This window comes from Maylandia zebra, linkage group LG7 (genome assembly GCF_041146795.1).
Source record: "Maylandia zebra isolate NMK-2024a linkage group LG7, Mzebra_GT3a, whole genome shotgun sequence".
Classification (NCBI taxonomy): Eukaryota; Metazoa; Chordata; class Actinopteri; order Cichliformes; family Cichlidae; genus Maylandia; species Maylandia zebra.
Genome location: NC_135173.1, coordinates 3,009,067 through 3,032,081, shown reverse-complemented (window position 1 = coordinate 3,032,081; position 23,015 = coordinate 3,009,067). Strand labels below are relative to the sequence as shown.

The following is a 23,015-nucleotide window of genomic DNA, read 5'->3' as shown; positions in this document are numbered from 1 at the left end:
GCTAGGACCACCTCTGTGTAAGGATACATCAGAGGCACATGAAGAAGTCTCTCAATTACTGAGATTGCCAGATGATGTGATTAACTTGTGTCTGTTTCTAATTAGCTGAACATAGAATGTGCCCCGTGTGCGTGATTCGGGTTACCTGCAGAGTTTTAGGTTTTCACCCTCAGGAAGGAAACTGTGCCCAGAAATCTAAACTACAATAGTGCTGATGCATCCAGCTTACATGGTTGCATAACTCAACTGCAAAGTGGTTTTTCCCCCTTTTCTCCTAGTTCAACAATATGCTGTTATACTGCGTCCCGAAATTCAGCCTGGGAGGTCCTAAATATACGGTGAGGACTCGAATCGGCATCGATGGGATGAAGGTCCTGGAAACAATCAATGAGGACTACCCTCATACCTTCCAAGTGTCTGGGAAGGAGAGGACACTTGAACTCCAGGCCAGGTACTCTTTTTCGAGCATTAACACACAATATGCAAAAGTTAAATTCTCCATTCAGCACCCAAGTGTTAAGCACTCTGTTAAAAGTGCAAAAACAATGTTATATGTATGAAACGGCTGCTAAATGACTACACCCGGTGTTCATTTTCAGATCCTGTAAATCAGTGGCTCTCAGCCCTTTTGCTGTTGTGTGACAGATTAATTTGAACGCATCCTTGTCTTTTATGTGTTAAACTGAATTCTGTTTCTGTTTTCTCCACCTCATCAGCTCAGAGCAAGACAAGGCTGACTGGATCAAGGTACGTAATTTCCAGGTGATTTTCCTATTTAACTCTTCGTTTTTTCAAACAAATTTAAAGTGACACCCCCTGTCGTGCTTATTCTTTTCCAGGCTTTCCAGGCGATCATCGAGATCTTCCAGCAGAAAAACGAGTCATTCAAGAATGCACTAAAAGACATGGACGAAGTGTCGGTCAGTGTTGGATCAAATTGCACAGAGTTGAATTGCCCACACATGTCTGTGCTGCCACAGTGAGTGGGCTTTTTTTCTTTTAATGGCAGAAAGCTGAGCTGGGAAAGCGCGCGCCGCGCTGGATCCGTGACAACGAAGTGACAATGTGTATGAAGTGTAAGGAGTCTTTCAATGCTATTACACGTCGGAGACACCACTGCAGAGCCTGCGGCTACGTGAGTAATGTTTCTGTTGTGGGTGCCATGCATGTGTATGCACACTACAGGGTAGAGAGGTTAGACCAGGGGTGGGCAATCTCAGTCCACGAGGGCCGGTGTCCTGCAGGTTTTAGATCTCACCTTGGGTCAACACACCTGAATCACATGATTAGTTCGTTACCAGGCCTCTGGAGAACTTCGGGACATGTTAAGGAGCTGATTTAGCCATTTAAATCAGCTGCGTTGGTTCAAGGACACATCTAAAACCTGCAGGGACACCGGCCCTCGTGGACTGAGATTGCCCACCCCTGGGTTAGACCCCATTAGTTGAATTGGGAATACCCAGATACCGCCTATGTGATGTTTTATTCCACCAAATATGTCGAATGATGATTTAATGACGTTTTAAACCACAAAATGTGTGGATCACCCCTCTGAATCTTTGAATTCAGGTGTTTTCAGTCCTGTTGCCATAAGTGTATCGAATCAAACGCTCAGCCACAAAAATCTGTGAACAAATGAGTTGCTCTAAAAACTCACAGAATAGAGTGTTGAGCAATATAGGGAGTAAAAGCTGCTGCCGCTCTGCTAACTCAGTGACTGCAGAGTTCCAAACCTCCTCTCCTCCTCTCTCCTCTCCTCCTCTTGCTAAATTGTTATCATCATTGATAACAATATTGCTGCCTGTCTCTTACAGGTGGTGTGCTGGAAATGCTCAGACTATAAAGCGCCGCTTGAATACGATGGCAACAAAATGAACAAAGTGTGCAAGGACTGCCACTGCATCCTGACTGGAGAGGCGATAGCGGAGGGCAAGAAAAAGGGCATTCTCGAGGTGACTTTTCAGTGAATAAACCTGATGTTGTCTAATGCGAACCCTCATTTATATCAGCGAAGATAAGATGAATAACAAAAACAACAAAAACAAGACATTTCAGTGAAACAGCTTCAACAATTTTAAAATTCTAAGCTTGTTGAAGGGTGAATATATTGTATGGCTGATGGATTAGACTACAATAGTTGTAGCTAACTTACTTAAAACAAGTGACTGTGCACTTGAAAGTTAAAGTGGTAATGCGAGTAAACCGTCATGTGACAGAAATAACATCAGCTGGCGTTCCTGTTTTGTTTTTTTCTTTTGCTGATCTGTGCGCATTTTTGCAGATTGAAGCCGGTCAGTTTGCAGACAGCAGCATCATGTGTGGCTTCCTGCAGCACTCTGAGAAGAGCAAAATTTGGCAGAAGTGTTGGTGTGTCATCCCTGAGAAGGAGAGTCTGGTGCTTTACCTCTATGGAGCTCCACAGGTAAAACAACTACTTCAAGCCAAAAATATGATTGGATATGTTCATTTAGCAGATCATTCACAGTGAAGACGATCTCTTCTTTGACTTTCCTCTCAGGATGTAAAAGCACAGTGCACCATACCCCTGGTGGGTTATTCTGTGGACGACACCACCCGGCCCACAGACCCACCGGCAAGCTTCCACATCTCCCAGTCCAAGTCCACCCACAACTTTGCTGCTGAGACCGAGGAACTTAAGCAGCGCTGGTTGAAAGTAATTCGAGTGGCGGTGAAGGGAGAGATACCGGAACGTCCCGAGACCAATGGCAGCGGCGTGTCGGATAACAACAACACGGAGGAAGCCAGCACTGATAACACATAAGGGCTTGTTTTCTACAAACAAACTGCTTTTGCACTTGCAAACATGCAAACTGCAGTTGGATTGTTCAAATAAAAAGATGGGATGTGCAGATTTATTCTGCATGCACAAAATACGAACACTTGCTATCCGTTCTGTCGTCGAATCTTTATCTTAAAGACAGCATGGGAAACAAAGTGCTGGATAAGCTGCCTCTCCTCGTGTCTCTCGTGTGTCTTTGTTAACGTCTGGATTTTCTCCTGCAAGATTCACTGCTAGAGCTGTGCTGGATTACTAACAGACACTTCTGATACAATCAACACTAGAACAGAGGGGCCTCAGGATAGATCGCCTTCCCTCAAACAGGCACTATTAATGAAAGCGCAAAATCACTCTCCGTGGACTTGAGCCAGTGGACTACCGCAGACTTAACAAAGTACCCTGTGAGGATGTGAATCACAGCAGGAAAGGTGGTCCAACTAAGTCTGCTGGTGCTGTATTTCTCTGTACATGTACAGTATAAATGTTTGTTTTTTTCCCTAAATGAACAGTTTTGTTTTTATGTACAGACATTAGTCAGACTTGGTTTCTATTAAATAGAAAAACCTCTAAATGTGCTATAAAGAATTTACAGTATTTCCCCTTTTCTTTGGTTGAGATTGTTCCAAATCTGTAACAGTGATCATGTGGTTGGATAATGATGGTCTCATCTCTCCTCTTAAAAGCAAAAGAAAGTTTCAACCTTTTAATCTGAAACAAACTTACAGATGAAGCAACATTAACACGTAAAGATGGATTCTGTTAGAAGTAGAGCCCGGTGGATGCGATTTTTAATCCTATGCCAATTTTTTAATGGAGTGTATAATTCCAGTGTTGATATATAAGATGATATTTTTATATATGTCCAGTTACAGCAGTGTTTTTTCACAAAATAGTTACAACCTACTGTGAAGACTCCGTTCGACATGCTCGATGCATTTCTAAACCTCCCCCGAGCAACGTTATCTGCAAATGTAAATTTAGTTCTCATCCTGCGGTTACGTAGCTGTGATGGGCGAAAACACCAGTCAGTCCCAGAGTTGGCTGAATCTGAAATGGCAGCTTTGTACACGTCAGCGTGTTCACAGAGAGAGGAGCAGGGATCGTCATTATCCACGCGTCAGGGTTTCTGTTCGGATGCATATGCAGCACAATCGGTATAGCAAGCTGGTGCAACAACTGTAAATGTTTTTAATGCTGTAATTAATTTTATTATTTAAAGTAATTTATAGACTACGCGAGCATGATCTGTTAAACCTGGGACAAATGTTTCCGTGTGTCAGCTGAGAAGAGCATTCGGTACATCCCTTATTTTAAGATTATTTTTTTCCTTTTTCCACCACCAACCCATGAAATGTGTCACAGAGATCAGTCACAGTCCACGATGGACTGTGGTGAGGAAATGTGCCTATATTTTCCACGGCGTTTCCCCCCTGCCCCCGTGCTCAATGCTGGTGCTCACCTCTCTGAACTATTTCCGCCCGCCCCCAGTCGCCTGTATTCAAATAAAAACTAAGAGCACAAAACTTCTGTCTGCTAGATCTGAATGTAAAAGCTAGATTTTTATGCGTCCTCTCGTCCCTTTCCCAAAGGTTTAAGAATCTACGCACTTTACGGTCTTATAAAGTGTACCTTCAAAGAAAATAAAAGGGAGATTAAATGACTCGTGGCGCTAGAATGCCTGGTGTACAGTGTGTTTCAGTGTGACACTTGCCCACTTCTGTCAGCTATTGTGATGCTACTTTCACAAAGAGCATCTTGTTGTTTTGGTTCCTGGTTTTGCTTCTCCTGATAAGAAGTTTGAAATGAGTAAACCCAGACATGCATGTAAAAATAGGTGAAATCAGTCACTGGTGTTCAGCACAGCAGTGGTCGACGTCTTTGTGATGTGTGTGATAAGCTGTTAGAAAAAAACAAAAAAAAGCAGCGTGAAAATGTCACTGTGAGAGTCAGAAGCTTGAAAAACATTTCTATTAATACAGGCTAATCAAATGTCAGCAGACGGTAACCTCGTCTTTACCCGTTAAAAATGAAAGGTGCCCGTAGCCACTGTCGTTCAGGCCATTTATGGAGCGAGGAAGGTGAGAACTGGACATTTAACCGATTTAGAAAAAGAAGTTTATTTTCGCAAAAATCATCCGAACAAACAAGAATATCAAATACAGTTTAACAAGTAAAAATTTCTTCTGCTTTTTCTTCTCCACATTCTCAATTCCTCAAATGGTGCTACTTGCACTGTGAACGTAAGCATGATCGAAATTGACACTACGAGTTATAGAAGAGGAAGGTCGGGTCAGTAGAAAGGAGTGATGTTGCCAGACATGAAGTCCTTAGCAGTGTCCTGGTTTTGCCTGTTATGAAGGCAGAAGTTCAAACTGACAGAGAAGGTAATCGGATCTTGGCCAGTCTCAGCTTTTGGGCTGTCGCAGCAGGCCGCGGATCCTGCGGACCAGAGCCTGGATAAAAGTATAGCGAGAGCGGACCTGGCTGTACAAGCCCTCCACCTCCAGCAGCTTCCTCTGCAGGGCCTCCCCAAATCCTGCAGCCATGTCGCTTTTCAGCTGCAATCACACAGACAAGAGAAAGAGATTAATTCCAGGCTAAAGGAAAAACCTGATGAAAATCTCCAAATGCTTATGGTTTAGGCCGAGGCTTAATGCATGGCTAGGAAACTGCCCCAGAATGTACAACTGTGTACAAGAGGTACAACACGTCTTAGTTTGCAGACTCATACCAGTTTACAGAAATTTCTTACCAGATCTAGATCTTGTTGGCTGACTCTGGATAGGCTTAGTCCTCGGCCTCCGCTGGCCTGCAGCCCGCTGAATGAGTCTAAAGAATTTGAACATACAGAAATGTTCATGTTTACTCAACCAGGGATGATACAGTGTCTATGCCACATCTGCTCTCAATAACCAAAGAGTGCAATGAACCTATTATTGGCATGTATTCTCTGTAACATGTGCCCCTACCATCTGCGAGGCGTGATCTGTATAAAGTGGATCCAGGCAGCAGCGAGTCTTTGGGGTCAGTGGGTATACAATGCAACAAGTAGTACTCCAGGTGACGCCACAGCACGAATAAGCATGTCTCAATCACATCTAAGCAGGAGTCAGGTCAAGGCTGTCCACAGCTTCTCATGTGGCATTTTTTTTTAATAACTCTTATCAGTGTAAGATAATCAAACACTATATGGCACAGACATGATGGGCAGAGGCAGTTTCAGCGTAGCATTTATCATTCCTGGTTTAATCTTGTTAATCCCATTTCTACAAATGTGTCTGCGAGGGGCAAAGGATACAGGAGCACAAGGCCAGCAGCTTGGCTCTGTTGTTGATGAGCTGGACCAGTCGTCTCTTGGCCAGCAAGCTCCTCTGCACTGATGAGATTTTCTCCACTGCTCCTGGGCCTGAAACCAGGCCTTGGCACAACTACAGAGAAAAGGTGGTTAGAACTGACGGGAAACAACGCTAACAATCAAAACGTATGCAGGATGTGCAAGTTTGCAAGTTTATTTGGTAAACTGACGGTGGTGAAGTTATATCTCTATATACACTGTTGCATCTATCTATTACCTCCTTGAGCTCCTCAGGTGGGAGCTGATCCAGGCTCTGAAGCTTTCCCAGGCTCTGCCTGTGACTTTGGTGGAACCGGAAGAAATCAGCAGCACTATTCTTGAGCAGGTACAAGACCAAACCAAGACTAGGGACCCGAGAGTAAGCCATCGATGGCACAGTGGATGAAAGGTCTTGAAAAGAGGAGGAAGAGTCTATCGTTAAACTGAAAGTGTTTCCATAAACCGGAAACTTCAGGAACACCACAAGCTCCGAAAACATTCCATAACCATAGGCTAAGCCACATTAACGATTAGCATGAGCCAAATCCTTATTCTTCATAAGTTAGGGTAGAATATCACTGACCAGTGCGTGCTCCGTCCCTGCCAGCTGGCTCGCTGCCTGACGGGCTGAAGAGGCAGATGCTGAACTGAGCCTGGGCTGAGCTCTGCAGCAGGAGGGCCTGGCAGTACTCCATGATGTTAGCACACACCTTGGGACAAAGGACAGCAGGTTCAAGTCATTGACGATGCAGAACTGATAACCCTGACTACAGAGAGAAAACTCCAGACATTTCAGTGCCTCTCTTGTGGATTTTGCCCCAAAGTGTCCACTCCACACTTGGAATACCTAAAATATAAATATGCTAACGGGGAAGCTGGCACTGAGAATACACTTTGCATCTCCAGTTTTACCATTTACAGAATAACCGTCAAACCTGTTGCATGGCCACCTCCATCTCTTCTCGCCGTTCTGCTGAGTCTCCAGGTGCAGAGATCTCAGCCTGTTTTAGCAACCTGTCCCGCTCACTTCCTGCCAGACGGCCGAGCAGAGACAGACATAGGCGCTAAAAAAAAGAGAGAGAGAGAGACATTGCCACTTATGCAAATCTCACACTGAACAGTAGACGCAGAGGTTAAAGAGGGTTGAACAAGATAAAAGTGAAAGTTAGAACAGGTTGGTATGTAATAAAAACTAAGGGCATCATCTGACCTGGAATCTGTTAATGTGACCTTGGAACTCCATGAGCGCAGCGCTGTTGACTTCTCCACCCATCTCAAGGGCACCTGAGACATCAAGTAGTTACTGAGTCACTGATTATAAACACGTGGTTCGCATAAGGCTGATGTAACATTAAAAGAGCTTTGTGCTTTCAGTTCAGGGTGACTGCTCATCTTTGTACCTGGCAGAGCTGTTTTACTGATGATGCCAGTAAGCAGAGAAAGTTCCTGCAAAGCTCCCATACTGAGCTCCTGGCAGCGCAGCAGGGACTGAATGGTGTCTGCATGGACTATCAGCCACTGGAGAACCTGCACACAGATATTTGTTGTTACTTATTACTCGCTTTCAAATCAAAAATCAAACTCAACGATTCATTGAGTAACTCAAATAACTCCATTATTTAAAAAGAAAAAAACCACTTTGATCACTTTCTGCTTTGATGCTTTGTTTATTCCACGACTCAGTGGGGCTCATTCGTCCCCATATAAGCGTGAGTGTTTCACCCACATTTGCAACTAGAAATAGACCTGCAACTGAAACTTCTCTAAAGGCACACACGTGCATGAAACGTACCACATCATTAAGCCCATGCAGCCCCCAGGCTTTCAACAAAAACACTGATAACGCATCAGCAGGGGTGAAGATGACACGTCATGGTTTAACATGAATCAAGAGTCTGTCTACGCGGCAAAGAGCAAAGAGGGGGCGACGTTAAGGAGACCATGAGCTCAGGTTTAGGGCCGCCTGCTCCTGTAATCACTGTTAAAACCTTTACTTGGGAAAAAACTGGCAGGAGTCCTCAAGCAAACCATCGTGTGTCACACCAAAGGAAAGCTTTGAAGCTGCTCCCATCCAACATCTACAGTAAAGCTACAGAAGTTAAATAAAAGCATGCGTATGAAGATGAACTGTTAGCTTAGTCTGATGCAATGTTTGACTTTGGCAGTTTGCTGAAGGCTGCAGCAGGGGTGAATCTAAAGGGGGGTGTGGGGTGTACTAGACCGTATTTCATTTCAAGGCTTTAATACCATTATTTTACAGATTTATGTAAAATATACAAAACAGGAAAAATGTGATATTAAGTTCATGACATTAATATTTAAGCAGATAAAAATGAAAGCTCACCCCCCCCTCTCTCCACAGCGAAGTAAAATACACATAGGCTAGTAAAAACTGAGCCACTAGCCCGGGACTTTCTAGGCTGGACACTGAATCATTGTTGACATCTAAACCACCACAAAGTTGTTGTTTTTTTCCTGCAGCAGGAAACGTTGCATCAAAATAGGACAAACCACAGAGAATATCCACATGCTCGAATTTCATCATTGTAGTCATGAGATATTTCTTTAAAACCTCACACTCCCACGTGCACACGTGTCATTAACACGATTAAGCAAACAGACACACACAAAAACGCATACACATGATCATATACAAAATCAACCTGAGAAGACGTCATTTTCTCTCTTTTTGCCATTTTATTTTAGGCTTTAGTTTAAGCTGCATGTATGCCTTATTTGGATTCAGCTGTTCTAGAGATTATACATCTAAGCTTCAACGTGTCCAGAACTCTGCTGCCCGTATTATCACCACATCACCCCCTCCGTCCTGCAGCAGCGTCATTGGCTCCCAGTCAAATATCGCACCAATTTTAAAATACTTTTGTAAACATTTAAGGCTATTCATCAACTCTCCCCTCCATATCTCTCTGATATGGTTCAGATCACCACTCTGCCCCCCCGCCACCATGGGCAGCAGTGCTTTCAGCTGCTCTGGAATTCCCTACCTCCTGATATAAGAAATACCACTTCCTTTTCTCTTTTCAAGGCTAGACTCAAAACTCACCTGTTCAGAAAAGCTAATCCCACATAACTTTTTCCATTCTGCTATTTTAAATCTGTTTTATCTTTAATGTTTTATGATTTTGTAAATTGCCTGCTTTGAATGTTTCTGCTGTGTACAGTGTCCTTGGGTGTTCTGAAAGGCGCTTTCAAATAACATGTATTATTATTTTTTTGTGCATTTTTGAAAAAAAAGAAGAAAAAAGAAAATAAAAATTACAACTATTGCAAGAAACCAATGAGCAATTCATTTTGACATAACATAGGATTTCTTACCTGATAACTCAATAACTGATCGAATAATCAATTACTAAAATTTGGATTATTACAGCCCTACATTCAGCCGAGCAAAAAAAAAATCAACCAAACCAGAACAGGAAATAAAATAATAAACTCAGACACGTGACAATATTTGAAATGACAAAGCTCAGGTCTAACAACATTACACACTTACTTGTGCTGCCCCCTGCTGGTGATTTATGGAGGTGGAAGTCAGAATCACTTGAAAGAGCCTTAAGGTTGGTAAAAGAATCTGTCTGTAACGGTCCATAGGGCTGGGGATGAAGCCTGATGGGTCCCTCATCACCCTGCAAACCATAGAGGAACAGATGCAAACACAAGGGAAACTAGAAATATAGATTTCAACAGCTCTGAATAAAGGGCAGAGTTGTTTTAAAAAGGGATAGAAGATGTTTACATATCAAATATAAGAACTTTTTAAAAAGACAGCTAGTCCTCTCACTCTCTCCTCCTATCCCCACATCCATACCTGTGTGCGTCGCTGTCGGGCACCATGTCAAACACCTGACACTCCATCAGCTGTGCCACCAGCCCACAGCGCAACAGCTCCACGGCTCCCTGCCCCGTCTTAGCCACACGAGTCAGCAGAGCCTAAACACGCAAACAAGCTTGTAGCTTCACAATCTTCCACTCATTGAGGCTGCTGTGTTCAATTTTAGAAACTAAATACTGAAAACTGTCTCCTCACCATCTTGCTTTCAAAGATGTAGAGTGGTTTGAGGAGAGGTGGCTGTGGTGTGAGCAGGCTCTGTAGCGCCACATCATCCTGCCTCAAGCTCTCCACCAACGACCGCAGGTAGCCACTGTTGCAAATATACAGCAGCCACTGATTCTGACGGTCAATTGACAGGATACGGTCCAGCACGGCCATGGCCAGCATCTAACAGGGCGGGGGGAGGCAGAATACTTGTTAGGCTTGGTTAACATTAAAACAGAGAGGTGTTGATAGAAGCAAAAGATACTTGGCATTCCAGAAAAGCATGTTAGGATGCTTCAAGATTGGGGGCAAAGAAAAAAAAAATCACCAAGAGGCTGAAATAGGCAGAGAAAGCTTCATGTAGGTTTAACCCTTACTCTGCTAATTTCATGGCCGTCACAGGCATCTCGGCACACAACCTCCATGAGGGCCTTGCCGTAGCTCTCGATGATCGCAAGGTTCTCCCGCTGCAGTTTGGAGAAACCATCTTCAGGAGCTGTGAGACGTTCCCACATTGCTTTGCCTGCTGCAAACACAAAGACATTTTCTCAGACAAACCCACCGTTCCTTTGAAATGATACTAACAGACAGTATATGTCAGAAAACACTAACAATGACTTTTTTGTCAAATAAAGAGAGGTCCAAAAGGACTCTCTTATTATAACCTGCAGTGTGTGATTGCTTCTGTGTACCTGTCTGCAGAGTGTCCGGTTCTTCAGGTTTCTGGGCAATTTGCAGATAATACAGCAGAGAGCCATACAGGTGAGCACGCAGACGCTGATATCCGCCTCCTTAAGGTGTGAAAGACATTACAAAAACGTACTGGGATCAAAGTATATCCTGAAAAGTTTCCCCATGTGAGAAATGTGGGTTTATGAGTCACTAACCAGTAGAAAGTATAAAGTCCAGCAGCTTGCGCAGGATCAGGTGCAGCGCAGAGTTGGCGATTGACGCAAAGCCAGAGGATGCTTCTAATCCCACCCCCTGCTGCTGCTCAGACAGCACTGATTGGCTGAGGTGAGCTGTCAGTGTGAAGACCGCTCCGGCAACAATGGGCATCAACTCCCCTGCTGCATCCTCTGATAACACCTAGACAAAGCACAGTTACAAAAACTTGAGTATTGAACACTGAGACCAGTTCCTTATTGGACAGGACTGGATATTACTGCTACGCTGACGTGATCACTGACCTTATCGTGCAGGTCCAGCAGCAGATCCCTGATGATGAGCTGCCGCTCATCAGCAGGTATCAGATCAGCTGGGCAGGCAGTCAGCAGCGTCTCCACCAGACTCCTCCAGGACTGCAGCGCATGCCGCTTTGCACTCAGGCTCCGACGGACACGGTTACGTTCCACCACTTGCTGCAGGATTGAGTTCACCTCCTAAGGCAAAGTAAACAGTAATGGAATTTAATTACAGCTTTCAGCTAAAATTACAGGACGTCAGTTTGTGAGTTTCACTCACTTCCATTAACAGGGGCCTCTGTCCAATCGCTGCCATTCCCTGCAGCGCGTTCACCTCGGCGACCAGCACTCTGTGAAGCAACTGTGAGGAAAATGAAAACCAACTTCAGAGGCTGAAACAACACATCAGATCAAGAAAATACATTAGACATCGTATCCGGAAACGTACCTTAACGTTGCACACAGTATGTCCCTGCTCATTGACGTGCTCACAGTTGGAGATCACCTGCTCTATCTGAGTGCGTTCAAAGAAGTCCAGCTGCAGCAGCTCAGGCATATCCTGGCTGAATTCGATGGCATCCAGCACGCTCAGTAACTTCCTGCGCACTGATGATGAAAAGCGAGACGATCTGGGGTCATTCTTAAAAACTCCTCACATGTATTCTTCTAATATCTTTCTAAATTTGAAGGTGGACTTGTGACACGAACCTTTAGAAACTGTGTCAAAATGCAGAAAACCGCTGACTGATCTAGTCTCGTCTTCCATGCCAGATTCCCCATCTGCTAAAAAATAAAAAGGTTTTAGGTGCATATTGTAAATTTCCTTTGCAATAAACAGGACTGTCAGCTGTGAGGGCTTGAAAGTTTTCTAAAAAGATCCTTTAAGCTTTTATTTACAGCCATGGAAAGTATAGAGCAACTTTCCTTTACCTGCATGCTGAGCGTGTGGCTGGTCATCCAGCAGGAGGCTGACGAGGCGCTGTGTATGGGAACGCTGGCGGTTGAGTGAGGTCACTCTCAGCTCGATTGCAGCCGTTTTCATGAGCCAAGACATCTGGGAGAGGGCAGCAATCTGGTTACCTGAGGAGAAGAAGGAAGAGAGAAAAGAATCCTGCAGTGTTTTCTGCCCATTATTTCCTCCTTGCATGGATACACAACAACTCGTTTCAAATTAATGCTACTGCTTTGTTGGTAAAACGCCTTTTATTTAACAAGGTTAGCAGGGATTCTGAGCTCACTTGGCAGGATGAAGGGCAGGTGTTGCAGGTGTGAGAACAGGAAATCCTGACTGGTCCTCAAGTAGCGCATTGTGGGTCCAGATGTGTCTGGACAAGCACACAGCTGGTAGATCACCTGAGAGAAAAAGAAAACCAGACAAACACAAAGAAATTTGAAATATTCTGTAACATAAAATCCTCCTGCTAGCTGAGATACATCTCTCACTGCAGAGATTGGGCCTCGTTTAAACAGGGCTCGCAAAATCGCTAGCCCGACGTCCCGGGGCTAGCGATTTTTCTGGTCGGGCTACCAAAGTCCATCTCAGCCCTGCCCGTCAGGCTGTCATAGGAAGAAAAAAATATGTCAATGCTTTTGCATTCTTTGGCAAACGTAGCTGTCAGTATGTGACATATTGAAATCGCGTTTGAATTTCCGCTTGTTTTTTGCTTCACTTTCACTTTGCGATGGCGCAAACTGTGAATAGAGAGCGGCAGCTACTGACTGGTGAGTGACAGATTAGTTGCGCACCAGTTCCTCTGACATCGTCTTATCACTCATTAGCTTACTATTCAAACGTGACAAGTGAAATCTCCCGCAGCAAGCTTCAACCTGTGATGCAGGTTGATTGCGCAGAGAATCGCTGATCATTGGCTGATCGGTGGCGCCAGTGTCCGGCAGCCTCGCCTCTGTCAGTGCGCCCCAGGGTGGCTGTGGCTACAATGTAGCTTGCCATCACCAGTGTGTGAATGTGTGAGTGAATGGGTGGATGACTGGATATGTAAAGCGCTTTGGGGTCCTTAGGGACTAGTAAAGCGCTATATAAATACAGGCCATTATGCAAGTGCCTGTGTAAAAGCAGATGGATTTACGCAGGTATTTTAGTTCTGCAGAGCCAAATAAGACAGGTCAGGGTGAAGAAGGGACCGCCAATCAGAAAGCCGATCACAAAACGGAAAAGATATGACAAATCAGGCTATGAGGCAAAAACAAAAGCGCAGCTTTTTTTTGGTTTCATGGACAAAAGAATTTCTGTGGCTGGAATATGACGAGCTAAATAACATCATGTTCTGCCGGGTGTGTCTTCTTTCCTTCGATTTCTGAGTCAACAAGCTATGGAAGCCCGTTCCTACCACTAAATAAAAACAAAACAGCTAGTATCCATTACTTTTCTCAAAATTTTGAGTTAATAACTCGAAATTTTGAGTTGTGGATCCTTTTTTTTTTTTTTTTTTAGTGGCGGAAACGGGCTTCCATAACAAGCACCTTTGTTACTGGGACCAGTAATTTTAAGAAAGACCCCATTAGAACCCATGAGAAATGCAAGAAATGCATTATTGCTCAGTCTGCAGTATCTTTCCCAGAACAAACGGCAATTGCAAAAAACTACTAAAAATAAACCAAGCACAACAAGAAGTCCAGAAGAAACGCAGAAGAAAAAGCTGTTTAGAACAGCGCGATGCTGCAAAGAGTGAACTACCTTTGGCACAATTTAGCAGCCTTTGCAAACAAAGCAAATGATCTTGGTTCCACTTACCTCTTACCCGTGACTTCAGTGGAAATGTCAGATTCAGGATCTGACACAGACTGATCCATGTTCTACACAGTTCTTACAAGTTCATAGAAATTTCTGTTCAATTAGAACCAAATATTTGAGTTGATGATTGTATTTTTTTTTTTTTTTTTACAGTTGTTGTAATTTGTGTTTTAACAATTTTTTAAGTCAATCAAAAAATTGTCCTTTATTTTTTTTCAGGCTACTTAAATTTATTTTGGGCTACCAAAAACTGAAGAGTGTCTGCCGGAAGGGCTACCAGAGATTTTGAATTTTGCGAGCGCTGTTAAATATTACCTGGTAGCAGAGCTCAGCCAGGTGCGGGGCCTGCTGTGTGAGTGCAGGTCCCGATCTTTTCTCTGTGCCTCTCTGCAGCCGACTCAGGATGGCGTGCAGGCAGCTACGCGGGCACCCTAACACACCTGTAAGACAAACACACTTAAATCATCTGATTTTCTTTCCACTTAATCCATAAAAGGTTCAAACGGTGTTAAACATCATAACTGCTACTAAAATGAACATATTCACTGTAAAGGCCAAACTCTCACCCGGGTCCTGGAGATTGGTTGACGACACAGGCTTCTTCACTTCATAGCCCAAAAGATAAAGGGCCAGATTTGGTGCCTTCAACTCCAAAGACGTAATGAGCAGGTTCAAAATATGGATCTGGGTTTCGTGCCGGATCCTTGCCACCTTCTTTTGTGAGTCTACGTCTGAAAGTTAGTATTTAAGGTGTAAATTAGTAAGTCTGAGTGTGACAGGTTTAATAATTGATAGGTGAAGATCGTCTCACCATCTTTCTCTGTGCCCTCCTCTGCGTCTTCATTGTCCAGACACTCCACAAAGCCTGCCATGAGCTTGTCACTTACAGCCTGAAGTGGAGACGTTTAAATTAATGCCTGCTTTAACACAGCTAACGCTTACATGCACACAGCAAAAACACCCCAAGGTTTCATGAAACCTGTTCCAAGTCACCTTGAAAATTTCAATACTGTTCAAGCCGTTTTCTTACACAGATCTAATTTACTAATATATACTGAAAGACAAACGAGTTTATATCGAGGCAACTGTTCCATCCAATTCAAAGTATGACACGCGTTTCCAGACTGTTCCGACTTGGACGTACCTGGTCATGTGTGAAGTCTCCCACCAGCCTGATCTGAATGTTTGGGTAGTTGGCGATGCGACGCAGAATCTTGGCGCTCTGGAAGGCGGCCTCTGGGTTTGAGCTGCTGTGGTAAAGATACCTGCCAAAGACAAACGGCAGAGTTCAGAACTGTGCTGCAAAGACTGAGTTATAAGCTTTACTGAATAGCCAACATTAATAAAAAGTGAACAAAAATACATTACAGTTCAAACATTATTTTAAAAAATTAAAAAAGGATGTGTTTACCTCGCAATGTTGACAATGTGATCAGCCCTTCTGGTTTGAGGGCTGACGCCTTGGAGGAGCTGCTCCAGGGGAGAAACCAGCAGAGAGGCCTGGCTCTCCCTAAGAAGATCCATGAACACTGCTTCCTTCTGCAGAGCCAAGTCCAAAAGGCACAAGCAGTGCAATACTGCAGACTGCAAGTGCTTTTTACCTGTAAGGGCAGAGTGATGCACTCTTCTGTCAGAACAAAGACACAAGTTCTCTCCATTTGCCTAACAGCGGTGCATGCTTTCTCACCGGGGAAAGGTGCATAGGTGTCCAGCTGGCGGACCCCCTCCTCCAGCAGGCTGAGGCAGAGTGCCAGCATGGGCGAGTCATTGAGCAGGTGGAACATGATGCTGTGGCCCGGAGGCTTATGGGCCGGGACCTGCTCACCCTGCAGTTCCACAATCTCCTGGACAAAGTCAGACGGCTGGGGCTCGTAGTCCCGCAGCAGCTTGTGGAACACCTCGAGGACAGAGTCGGCTACCTCCCACTGGGAGACGGCAACGAAATGAAAGGGGGGGGGGGGACAAAATGAGCAGATTTACACAGTTAAAAGTGAATCTATGTTTCGTGTCTACACCTTGACGCTAGGAGGGAGCATTACCTTCTCAGCAGGGCGACGATACGCTCTGGTGGGGAAGGGGAGGAACACAGAGTCACGCAAGAAGTTCAAGTAGGGCTGAAAGCCGGGCACACGCAACCCTGCTCCTAAATTAACGGGCAGGCTTCCCTCCACCAAGGTGCTGATCAGGTGGCAGAAAGATCGTGTCAGTGGGTACTCCTCACAGCTCGACTCGATCTCATTCAGCTCCACCTGATGGCCATGAAAATAATTCACAAAGTTTGAGTCACGTCCCTCTTTTTACAGGATGTTTAGCAATCGATCAAATTAAAGTAAAACTTTTAGTCTCCAGCTGTTTTACTGATCTATAAGGCAGATCTGTAACGGCCCAATTACAGCAGACCTGCTCAGAGCGCCAATTTTACAAACAGAAGAACATTTAAAGACAAATCAGACCGATAACCTGTCTGCATTGTTTTTCTTTACAACAAGACAGGCTTAAATGTCACCCTCTGACCATTACGCTTGCTGAGGAGAAAAAACAAAAACAACTAAAATCTCACCTCTATCCCTGCTGCTTGTCTCTGTCCGGGGGCTCGCACCGTCTGAAGGATCTGTTTGACAACAAAATGAGAAGCTTCAAAACACAAAGTTACAGATAGAAACACAAGAGTGACGATGTTTATTTTCTGGAAATTAGGTTTTAAGAAATGGCTGCAATCATGAGGACTGGACATTTGCATGTTTACAGCATCTTATAGTCATTTCAGTGGTGAGAGCATTGGTGTCTGCTGACAGCTTTAGTGCAGAAATTAAGCTTAACATGTAGAGAAATATCGTAAGAGTAGAAAGGGAGTCTGTGACTTTCTGATATTATCATAATTCATATTTTATTTGCACATGACAAACAATGTTGACCCTATCAGTGTAAACTCTTGTCATTTTTAATAAAAATAAAACATTGTTCTGTTTTACCTGCGTGTACTCCAGCGACTGCCAGAGTGAAGCAGCGATCTCCGGTGACTTTCCAAACGCTGCCAGGCAGTGCAGGAGCTCAGCTTTCAGGACGGGAGGAACGCTGCACTGAAGCAATCCCAACATCACGACAGCTGGGGTCCACTGGGGATGCTCGCACAAGGCCAGTCGAGCATTTTCACTCTAGAGAAGATAGAAATTAACATCTGACTTTGTGGTATTTTACACCCACATAGCAGCACAAATCCATGCCTGTTGTGGCATACCCATGTGATGATGGTGGTGAGCAACTGCAAAAACGAGGTAAGTCCTTCCATCTCTCTTTGGGTGATGCCCCTGAGTGGCGGGTGGCGGTAGTGAGCCGAATCTGGATTTGGGAGGTCTCGTCGCAGGTTTTCATGGTACAGCATGAGTGAGTGAAAAAAATGTTCCCAGGACACCGGACTGCCTGAGACTCCCTGGATGTTGTCACCTGAACAAGATTAGTATGCATTAGAGAACACTGCAGTACACGCTGGTAAGGTTTTTGATTTAAATAATTATAAATAATAATGAACCCAGACAGTATTCTAATGGTGTAAATAAAATAAAAATTTAAATGTTGTTTTATTTAAAAAAAAAACAAAAACAAAAACAGACAAACACATTATTATTATTATTATTACAACATAATAAAGTTCCTTTTGTGGAAAGGCTTAACTTCAAATCGAATGTGTTGATTTCAACTGAAATATCACTAAAATAAATAAAGACTAAATTTAGTCTTACTGTGTGCTGCCCCGTTGGTCTTAAGCAGGCTGAAGCAGTAATGAGCACACTGAGGGCCATTGGCAAGTCCTTTTAACATACGGAGATAGGAGATGTAGAGGGTGGACGGCAGAAGGTCTCCCATCTGACGTACAAACTTGGACAAAACCACCTGTGTCAACAATCACAAAATATAAAAACACCTTTAAACAAAAAGAAGCCACGGACACACACACCCCTCCTCCCCAAATCTAAATCAATTGGACAATCAGTAACAGTAGTCACAAAAACACGAACCCTACCTGTTTATGTGGAGGTCTTTGCAGGGCCATTCCCAGATAAGAACCCTGCAGGGAGCTGTGTTGAAGAGACTCCGTGGGACACCAGAACTCCAAACCCAGCTCTAATCCAAATGGGTCCTTGCTGTAAAACTCCCCTATCTGAAAACACAAACCAAAAATTCTCATCGATCAGTAATAAAAGGTTAGAGGTAATACTGCCTCGTATGTATGTATATATGGATATGTAAAAAAAAAAAAAACCACTAACCAGGATCATGAGGTGGTCCAAGTCCTTCCGCAATGACGACGGAAGCTCGCTGTCCATCTGTAAGGACATGTGCACGAGGCGGGCATCCTCATCGGCACGGTTACGAAGCTGCTTCACCTGCAAAAAGCCAAAATACGCTTGTTACATATTTAAATTAAGATGCAAAAATAGATAAATAAATGAAATGTGATAATTACAGAATGTTGAATCTGATAAGTTAAAATCCATATTATAGTTTTACATGTCAGTCTTAAGTTAAAAGCACCTGCAGCATCTCTTACCTTCATTGGCATAAGAGCCAGAAAGTCTGTGATGAGTGAATGGACGCGGCGGATGTAAAACTCTTCCTGGGAAAAACTCTCACATCCCAGAATGCCCTCTTTCATAAACAAGAAGACATCGCCCAGGAGAGCCTGATCAGCCAGAGCCTCATCTGCCTCGGTGAACTCAACCAGTGCTGCACAAAAATACACGTACAATAAGATGAAATGGCTGTTATCTCAGAAAACGTAAGAATTAGAAGGGCATTTTTAATGGAGACTCAGGGAATGCAGTGCTTACCTGAGCCCTGTGGCAGCTGGGAAAGGACTCTCAGCAACAGAGCCCACGCCAGTCGACACACGGCCTGCAGCCCCGGAAGCTTCCATGGTTGGCTGTCCATCAGGCGACTGTGCACTGCAGACACATACTGCCTTTCTGTCAGCAATGGAAGTGCCTGGAGCAAATCTGGAGGAAAACACACGCAGGCAGATGATTTTTGGAATCAGTGATTTCAACAGGAAAAAAAGAAAGAAAACCAAAACCATCAACACGAACTTACCATCTCTATCTTCAGTCCCCTGCTCTATGAAACTGACATCCAAGCAGTAGAGCAGTGCCATAACCAGAGCCAGGCTAACACTGTCCAGTGAGCCATCAGCCTGAGCTGTAACTGTCTCCAGGTGGCCAATGAGTGCCAGAGTGTCATCTTTTGACAGGGGTGATTGGCAGGTCCATGAAAACAGGCTGTCTGCAAGCGCCTGTCGGCATTCCTTGATGAGGTCTGCAACCTGGTGACAGATGCAGAAACTACATGTAATCCATATTTTCCATAATCCACTCTGCATTCCTACACTCTATGTTTCTATGTTGAGAGAATTAGTGGCACTTAGAGCTGGGCGATATGAGATTTTTTCATATCACGATATGTTTTTTTCATTTCAGGCGATAACGATATCTATCACGATATCAGCCAAATAACTATATTTGTAAGATTTAAATGTGCCGTTGCTCACAAGTAAAATGTGAAATAATCAGCAGCTTGTTTTTAAATATTTATTTCCCATAATAAGTTCAACAGGGTAGATGTACTTAAGGAACATGAGACTTTTTCAGATAAATAAAGGCAAATATTGCAAACTACACAAAAGGCAGCCGCTAAAGCGTTTAAGTTTCAAAATAGAACAAACGAAACAGACTAAATTGTCAATTCCAATTAGAAACAAAATATTAATTCTAAAAATAAATCTTAGTTTGTTTTACAGAAGAACAGACAAAACTGACTAACTTTTGTCAATATCAAATAAACTGAGAACTAAAAGGAAATTCTCAATCTCTCCTTGTTGTATAGCTGAGCTTTTCAAACAGTTTTAACAGTTACTTTAGTCTGACAAAAGCCGAATGACGAATTAGCGCTTCCAGTCAGAGACTGAGGCTACGTCCACACGTACACGGGTATTTTTGAAAACGGAGATTTTCCGTTTTCGTTTTAAAAAATAATCCCGTCCACACATAAAGGCAGAAATGAAGGAAAACGCTGCTATGAACGTGCCAAAGCAGCAGGTGGCGCTAGATTCCTAACCGTGCAGAAATGTTGGCCAATCAGAAGTCTAGAGTCCTCGGTGGGAAAAAGTAAACAAAGCTGGGGCATAGAAGCAGAACAGAGTCGTATGTGTGGACGGACAGTAACTGTGTGTATATGTAAGCATTTAAACACTGCAGAGAGTAGAATTAACAGTATTGTAGAAATTCATTTCACCGAAACAATAACGTGGCGCACAGTGTGACGCATGCACCAGTTTATTGTATTTCCAGACTTGTTTTCGGCACAATTTACAGTGCACGCTACTGTTTTTTGTCAGACTTGAAATAGCCGAAATACCTTCACACTACGGAACTTCTATGGCTCTTCCGTTCGACAATCTCTCCGGCGTTGGAACCATCATCGGTTTTCTCTTCGGTCACGCTCGGTTGATTTTTCTAGTCGGCACACTCATTTCCTCCATTACGCGCTGGCTGCTTCCCAAACAAACACACGTGCGGCTTGGCACTTGTGCTGTAAGTAACAAGTCACGCGACGTGACTGCGGCTGTGATTGGTTCAGCTCTGCGCTACTGAATTTGGATCGGCTGACCTTTTTTTTTTTATTTTTTTTTTTTAAGAGGACAAGAGCGGCGAGGTCTATCGCGATAGCTTAATTTCTCTATCGAGTAAAAGTTATATCGTGATACATATCGTTATCGTTCTATCGCCCAGCTCTAGTGGCACTGTATTGTTCCTTTAACACTGGAAAAAGAAAACAAAGCAATTTGAAGATTTATATCTTTGGTTAAAATTTATACAAAAGATTACTTCCCACCTCCTTCCTATGCTTTTCGTTGCCCAATCCGCGTTCTTTCTGCAGGCGTTCAAACTCACGCGTCACGCTTATCTCTGACACCAAAGTTAGGATGCGTTTGGTCAGACCTTGGCTCATGAGCTCATCTGTAAATCGTGTTGTCAAAGCCACCAGCTCTCCACTGAAGGAGAAAACAAATGACATTGTCAAACATAAGATTCAAATAGAACAGAATAGAATAGAATAGAATAATCCTTTAATTGTCCCACAAGGGGAAATTTGGATGTAACAGCAGTCAGAAAGACACATATACAAACAAACAGTACACAAGACACAGAACAGAAACACACACAATTTTTACATATTTACATCAAGGACAATGGTCACCAAAAAAATACAAGCAGGACAAAAACACCTTCATCATACGGGACCTTAACAGCATCTATCACTGTTTCATTGTACTACTTTTAGACACCGTTATTACCTAAGATCCAGGGTGAAGGTCTTGCCCTGTCGTGACTGAATGAGTGTGCGCAGAGAGTTGGCCATACAAAGTTTTCCATCCCAGTAAAGTAACACGGCCACTAGGCCTCGTGTCAGTCCTGGAAAATAGGGCTGCTGCTGTTCACCTGGAGAGAGATGATTACATAAAAGAAACAGAGCTCAATCTCAGTGTTTGATCAGGACAATCCATAGAACCTGCTACACAATTAACTACAGTGACACTTTACCTATAAGATGAAATGGAATTAATCTATGCTGGATAAAGTTGGGGATTTTTTCCCTTCATGTTACCTGCCAAGAGAAGCTCCAAAGCTGCCAACTCTCCAATGTCAAAGAGATCACTGAGGATGAAAGCCTCTGTCAGAAGCTGTTCTGGAAGGAGCCGTGACCCCTGCTGACCTTGGATGGCGATGCCTTCTGTGCTGGCTTTACGCACTTTCTCTCTTTGCTCTGCACTTTTTGGCTAAAAATGAAGAGAAGACAAGACGCTGTTAATATCAGAGTCTCGGAGGACAGACTGTAACTACAAGCTACACATTGGAGAAAAAACAAAAACAAAAAACAAACACCCGTGACCTGCATGTGTGAGAAATTACAGTGTTTTAAATGACCTATTCATGCCATCTTACCGGGTTCTTAAAAAGTGACAGAAAGTGAGGTTTGTGTTTCTTCAGCTGTAGGTCTAGGAGGTGAACACTCTCGGGCTGTCTCCTTAACACAGCTCCGTCCACTGTCTCCCAGAGCTCTTTCAGTGGCCCCCACAGACTGGCTCCTGACGGAGTAAACACGCTTCAGATGTTTTGGGTCGTCACACAAGTATGCAAACAACTAATTTCTAGTCATTTCGAGTTAATTTGCTATAACCATGCTTGTTAACACCACTGCGGCATTTTGCCTATCCTATAGACACTAAAAGATTCCAGAAGTATAGTACAGACACTTCTTTGCCTCCCCGGAGTTGTTAGTTTCACTTTTATTTCAAGCTGATCTATCAGACAAGTCGTGTCATCCCTCCCTGCTATTTCAGGTTGAGTGTGGGAATTAGTTCGATGTAAATGAGTAAAACTAATTTGTTATTTAACCTCAGCTAACTTAACGTCTATTTGCTATGGGCAAGGCTAAGCTATGTTAGCCTGACAGACCCAACAACATGTGGTCAAAACATATCATAATCGACAAATCTGCGGCCAAGAAGCGCATATATCTGCGCTTCAGTGCATAACAGAGGTTGAGATTTGATGCAATAATTAAACAAAATCCAATTATTTAATAAAATATACACCTTACCCGAATTTACCGCCATCTGCGCCGCCATGATACGCTCACTAAGTTGGACAGAAGCTTCTGGGTTTGTGCCGGTGTGAAATTTAAAACGATAACTTCTGTAATGCTTTGGTCGCTTTTAGTGAACAACGAATCTATCAGTCCTAATTTAATGTCCCCGCTGGTTAGTTGAGTAGATTAAATATCTTATTTCATGATTATGTAGGCTCTTTTCAGGCGGGGTCCTCCGAATGATG

General features: G+C 43.6%; 2 protein-coding genes across 10 annotated transcripts in view; one reads left to right on the top strand and one right to left on the bottom strand.

Annotated features, from left to right (window-relative positions):
* The window catches only part of fgd4a (FYVE, RhoGEF and PH domain containing 4a), a 53,914-nt gene extending 49,453 nt beyond the window's left edge, over positions 1-4,461 (top strand). For all 6 annotated transcript variants that reach the window (XM_004568249.5, XM_004568251.6, XM_076885553.1 and 3 more), the window contains 7 exons: positions 279-451; positions 717-747; positions 840-920; positions 1,010-1,135; positions 1,815-1,952; positions 2,282-2,422; positions 2,519-4,461. In XM_004568249.5, the coding sequence (XP_004568306.3) occupies positions 279-451; positions 717-747; positions 840-920; positions 1,010-1,135; positions 1,815-1,952; positions 2,282-2,422; positions 2,519-2,782 (954 nt within the window). In that variant the 3' untranslated portion in view covers positions 2,783-4,461. The remainder of the gene's footprint in view (positions 1-278; positions 452-716; positions 748-839; positions 921-1,009; positions 1,136-1,814; positions 1,953-2,281; positions 2,423-2,518) is intronic.
* Positions 4,462-4,892: 431 nt separating this feature from the next.
* Positions 4,893-23,014, bottom strand: nup205 (nucleoporin 205). 4 transcript variants are annotated; one of them, XM_004568246.5, is made up of 42 exons: positions 22,783-23,014; positions 22,125-22,267; positions 21,787-21,958; positions 21,476-21,620; positions 21,013-21,172; positions 19,216-19,444; positions 18,957-19,121; positions 18,677-18,852; positions 18,396-18,512; positions 18,149-18,286; positions 17,868-18,018; positions 17,366-17,571; positions 17,100-17,282; positions 16,688-16,738; positions 16,167-16,376; positions 15,815-16,052; positions 15,539-15,728; positions 15,272-15,392; positions 14,939-15,017; positions 14,694-14,858; positions 14,443-14,567; positions 12,614-12,728; positions 12,306-12,455; positions 12,084-12,158; positions 11,824-11,981; positions 11,656-11,736; positions 11,382-11,573; positions 11,079-11,280; positions 10,884-10,982; positions 10,569-10,717; positions 10,183-10,374; positions 9,964-10,085; positions 9,649-9,781; positions 7,535-7,661; positions 7,345-7,418; positions 7,070-7,198; positions 6,718-6,844; positions 6,373-6,545; positions 6,099-6,228; positions 5,770-5,898; positions 5,553-5,629; positions 4,893-5,358 (listed from the first exon to the last, which is right to left on the bottom strand). In XM_004568246.5, the coding sequence occupies exons 1-42, from the start codon at positions 22,808-22,810 to the stop codon at positions 5,206-5,208; spliced, it is 5,979 nt and encodes a 1,992-aa protein (XP_004568303.1). In that variant the 5' UTR covers positions 22,811-23,014; the 3' UTR covers positions 4,893-5,205. The 4 variants fall into 4 exon arrangements, with proteins under 4 accessions (XP_004568303.1, XP_012779309.1, XP_012779311.1 ...); XM_012923855.5 differs by having other exon boundaries at positions 10,569-10,714; XM_012923857.5 differs by having other exon boundaries at positions 12,084-12,155.
* Between the last annotated feature and the right edge of the window lies 1 nt (position 23,015).